Here is a 5,260-nt window from a genome sequence, read left to right on the forward strand (position 1 = left end):
TCCCCTTCAAGTATGAAGCTTGGGATCATCAATGTCCTAGCCAGCGATACCGCCTCTCTTGCAGCAAGAGCCTCTGCCAACTCTGCACTAGTTTGGATTGGATATGCCGGCAATGAATTGGCCATCACAGTCATGAATAACGACACCAATCCCAACAACACGGTGAATTGTTGATATAGAGGCATCAAAGTTGATTTTGAAGTGGGGAGCTAGCGGTAGAGACCAAAATGAAGAAGGCCTTGGTGACGGCATAGTTGTAACCTAGAGGTTAGCCTCTCAAAAGGCTGCCTGACTATTAAGAGTATAGCTAACCAAAGTTAAGGGGTCCCAAATCGTACTATTAAAGAAAGTGTTATTTCTGTTGCCACAAATTTCATAACTGAGAACAGCAAAATCCTCGCAATCTTTAGGTGGTAAGGTCCCAAGGATCTTCTTTACCCAAGCATCTGCAAAGGATTGACAACATGCCCGGATTTTCCTTGCTAGGAAGCTGAGCGCTCGTATTTGAACGGAGACTGGACATTCAAAAAGAATATGGGATAAGTCACCAGATGGTCCATTGCACACCGAACATTTGTTCTCCACAGGTATCCTCTGTTTTTGGAGATTGTCTGATGTAGGTAAAGAATTGTGACAAATACGCCAAAGGAAGTGCTTCTTCTTGTTAGGGATATCAAGCGACCAGATCTTCTTCCAAACTACATCATTACCAGAGCTAGAGGACGCTTGTGCCGTCTGACCAACATCAAGGATGTCTGAATCCATTATTGCATGATAAGCACTTCGAACCGAGAACTTGCCATTCTTTGTATAGTGCCAAAGCCATCTATCTTTTGTCAAATATTTGGAAAGAGGCAAGCTCTTAATCAAAGAAGCTTCCTCTTCCCAGAATATTTCATCGATCAAGGCTGTGTTCCAGTTGCGGAGATCTTGATGGATAAGGTCTGCAACACAAGCATGATAACCCAACACTCGAGGCGGAGAACAGATACAAAAGGATTATGGACGGGGTGGCCAACAATCATGCCAGACACAAATAGAGCTACCTGAACCAACTTGTAGTCTACAACCAATGTTTAAGGTTTTCCGACCTTCAAGAATTCCTCTCCATATGAATGAAGGACGATATCCCAACCACGCATGAAGAAAATCTGTCAAGGGAAAATATTTAGCTTTGAGTACATGATGAAGAAGGGATGTTGGTGTAGTAAGAATCATACAAGCTGTAATGATCCCACATCGGTTAGGGAGGAGAGTCCTGACTGCTTTATAACCTGTTGTGGGTGTCCCCCCACCTGATCGAGACCTTTTGGAGGGGTGCTGGACTCCTTGACCTACGGGCTTGAGCTTTTCACTTGTTGTGGGCTATAATTCCACCTTGAAGAACAAAACCCACGACCTTTTAAGTGGCTAACTATGGGACAATATTGGTCAGAGATGTTAGAGTTGGTATCAAAGCTGACTCCTGACCCTGGTGTGCCAGTGAGGACGTTGGGTCCCCAAAGGGGGGTGGATTGTAATGATCCTATATCGGTTAGGGAGGAGAGTCCTGATTGCTTTATAACCTATTATGGGTGTCCCCCCACCTAACTGAGGCCTTTTGGAAGGGTGTTGGGCTCCTTGACCTGCGGGTTTGGGTTTTTCACTTATTGTGGGTTATAACCCCACCTCCAAGAACAAAACCCACGACCTTCTGGGTGGCTAACTGTGGGACAATATTGGTCAGGGGTATTAGACAAGCTTGTTTTCCCAGCATAGCATAGTTGAAGGCTTTCATGTTCCGAAAGCCTAATCCACCTTGATTTTTGGGGATACATAATCTATTTCAGTTTATCCAATGTGTTTTGTTGCATCTCCCTTTGATCACCCTACCAAAAGTCGGAAACCATGGATTGGATGTCCCTTAAGATGTTGTTAGGGAGGAGAAAACACGACATAGTATACATAGGAATGGCTTGGATGACAGCTTTGAGCAGTACTTCTTTACCCGCTCGAGACAAGCTCTTCTCCTTCCAGCTCTACAAAAGCTGCCAGACACGATCCTTTATAGATGTAAAAATTTGAGATTTGGACCTACCAATTACTAACGGAAGCCCCAAATATTTCTCGTGCAATTCAACTATTGACATATGTAGAAGTTGGGAAATTGCAGTTCTAACATCTTGTGCTGCATTGGTACTAAAAGTAATTGCAGATTTGTCAAAATTGACACACTGCCCAGAAGCTCTTTCGTATAGTTGGATGACCTGTTGGAAGTTGGCAGTTTCCTCTAGAGAGGCTCTTCCAAAAAGAAAGGTATCGTCAGCAAACAGAAGATGCGATATTGATGGAGCTTGTGCGTTGATTGTGATTCCTTTCAACTTTCCACATCTTGAGAATTCCTGTTGGAGACAGGAAAAGGCCTCTCCACAAATAATAAATAGATAAGTTGAAAGAGGATCACCTTACTTGAGTCCCCACTGCGGGAGTAAAGATCCAACCTGGGCCCCATTGAGGATGAACAAAAAGGAGACTGAAAAAATGTGTTTATGGATCTGAGAAACAAATCGAGCATCAATGCCAAGAGCACGCATTACTCGAATAAGGAAATTCCATTCGATTCTGTCAAAAGTTTTCCTCATGTCTAACTTAATAGACATCAAGTCGTCTCTCCCTCTGCACTTAGATTTAATGAAGTGATGCAATTCATGTGAAACTAAAACATTATCAGTGATTAATCGTCCTGAGATAAAAGCAAGCTGGGATGTGGAAATAATGTTCGGTAACAAAGACTTAATCCTATTTCCAAGCACTTTAGAGGAAAGTTTGTACCATTATTCAAAAATATTAAGACAAAATGAGTAATATCGGGACCAACAATATTCCAGAATTTTTGAAAAAAGATAGGGCTAAAGCCATCAGGACCAGGAGATTTGTAAGGATGCATTTGAGAGAGTGCTTTTGTTACCTTTTTTGTCGTGAAAGTCTTGAGATGGCGCTTATTCATCTCTAGTGTTACCTTGGCTCGGATACGTTCTAAGACAATTTGTAAATCCCTCTCTAATTGATTTGAATGGGCAAAAATTTTGCAAAAATGATCAAGGATTATTGCCTCGATGTCCTTCAGATTTTCATACCATGAACCATCAGAATTATAAAGACCTCTAATTGTGTTAGTTTCACGCCTATTGGACGCATAGGCATGGAAGAAGGAAGTGTTCCTGTCCCCAAACTTATACCAATGCTGCTTAGCCCACTGCTTCCATTTCACATCTTCTATATCCAGAAGCTCATCAAGCTTTTGCATAAGATTCCCAGCTTCAGCTTTTGAAGCATCGGATATAGGACCTTGTTGAAGGATATCGATTCGCTCCTTGAGCTGCTCCATCTCCATTTTGACATTACCAAATGAAGCTTTGCTCCAGTGCATCAAGCCCAACTTATGGTCATTAAGATTTTGGGAAATATCCTTGCTAGAATTCCATTTACGCTGTATAACACGAGCACAATCATCAGATTTTAGTCACATGGCTTCGAAGCGAAAAGGACGCCTTCTCCTTGTAGAAAAATCAAAGGGTCAATCTTTTGCTACTACCATGATAGGCCTATGGTCAAACACATGAGAAAACAAGTGTTGCACAGAAGACCATGGGAACATTAAACACCAGGCAGGGTTGTCACAAGCACGATCAAGGCGGGCTTTAGCTGCAAGGGGGGAACTAGTGTTTCGAAACCAGGTATTTCTGTAGCCATCAAAGCCGAGATCTGAGAGGTCACTGTGAGCGAGTGCGTCTCGAAATTGATCAATTTGCCATTGTGGCCGAGGGCCACTTCCTTCGAACTCGTTTGGATCCAATATTTCATTGAAGTCCCCTAAACAAAGCCAAGGCAGCTGTGAATGATGTTTTAAGGTCCTAAACTTAGCCATGCATCGCGCCTAAGAGATGTGTCTGGCTCACCATATACACTAGTTATTCGCCAAGATTGCGTTTCGGGATTAACTCGGACAACTGCATCAATATATTGATGGGAAAAACTTAGAATTGAGACATTGATATCTTTAGCCCAAAGAAAGGCAAGCCCACCAGAGCGACCATTAGCATCAACAGAGATACCAAAGAAATTAATTTTCGACTTTAGCCTTTCAACTATACTACTTCTACATTTAGTTTTGTAAAGAAACAAAATTTTGGAAACTTTCTGTCTGGCTATGTTACGGACTTCACGAACTGTCCGAGGGTTCCCAAGCCCTCGGCAGTTCCACCTGATAATATTCATCGGCCTCGGCGGGATTGGCTGGAGGAGCCAATCTCCGTCGTTATAGTGCTGTCAATGCGAATTAGCTCTTCGGAAGTGGCCATGGAATCAGCTTCATCCAGCAACTTATGTTTCTTTGAAACCGAAGTAGAAGCTATCAGCAAGAGTGATTCCTTTTTCCTAGAGGTGCTAGTCTTAGACTTCGAAGGGGTTAGCCGAGGAGCAAAAGCTTGCCTTCGCTTCCAGGTTCGACGTTATGAGCTATTGACTTGCAAGGGAACTGAAACAAGGAATTGGCTACTCAAGTGGGCGACTATGGAGGCCGCAACTGGACAATGCAGAAGAGAGCCCTTGTTAGGTCCATCGTCAATGAGCATAGTGTTTGAAATATCCTCCAACATTTCCAGAATAAGGCTATGTCCCTTCTCATGTACGGTGTTAGAATTAAAGACTGTGCCCTTGTCTGCTACAATAACAGCAGTTGCTACATTCTCAACATGATTAGGAGTTGTTTGCGGAGACTTGTTTAAAGCCAGATCCTTATCCCCGCTCATAATGTTTGGTTCCTGATTCAACGGCGAGAATAATGCCACATTCTCGTCACAAGAATTATGCATATCTTGGTCATTCTCTCCTTGATCAGACGACTTTGAAATTTGAACCTCACCCATTTCCTGTTGGACATCTCCTTTCGTTGCACTAACTCTTCTTTTGCTGGAAAGCTTCTCCGTTGTTTTCACACGAGTGGACGAAAGGGCACCACTGTTGAACTTTGCCCAAGCTTTGAACGGAAGTTCCCTCCTATCAGTAGCCTGGTCTAAAAGGTGATCCTCACACTCTCGATCGCCATGACCAAAGCAACCACAATAGAAACAGATGTTTGGGAGCCTTTCATATTGCAGCAGCAGCCTAAGCTCTTCCCCTCCATGCGAGATCAGCATCATTCGCCTCAATAGTTGATTAATATCCAGAGAGACACGGATGCACATATATTTACCCCATGGCAAACCATCGGCATCGATAT

At 43.1% G+C, this 5,260-nt stretch overlaps 1 protein-coding gene across 1 annotated transcript; it reads right to left on the minus strand.

The window, feature by feature from the left end:
• Positions 1-276: 276 nt before the first annotated feature.
• Positions 277-4,257, minus strand: LOC140035755 (uncharacterized). Its single transcript, XM_072077118.1, has 6 exons — positions 3,939-4,257; positions 3,575-3,852; positions 2,948-3,469; positions 2,078-2,381; positions 1,047-1,151; positions 277-944 (listed from the first exon to the last, which is right to left on the minus strand). The coding sequence occupies exons 1-6, from the start codon at positions 4,255-4,257 to the stop codon at positions 277-279; spliced, it is 2,196 nt and encodes a 731-aa protein (XP_071933219.1).
• Positions 4,258-5,260: the final 1,003 nt, after the last annotated feature.

The sequence above is a fragment of the Coffea arabica genome, chromosome 2c (genome assembly GCF_036785885.1).
Source record: "Coffea arabica cultivar ET-39 chromosome 2c, Coffea Arabica ET-39 HiFi, whole genome shotgun sequence".
Lineage (NCBI taxonomy): Eukaryota > Viridiplantae > Streptophyta > Magnoliopsida > Gentianales > Rubiaceae > Coffea > Coffea arabica.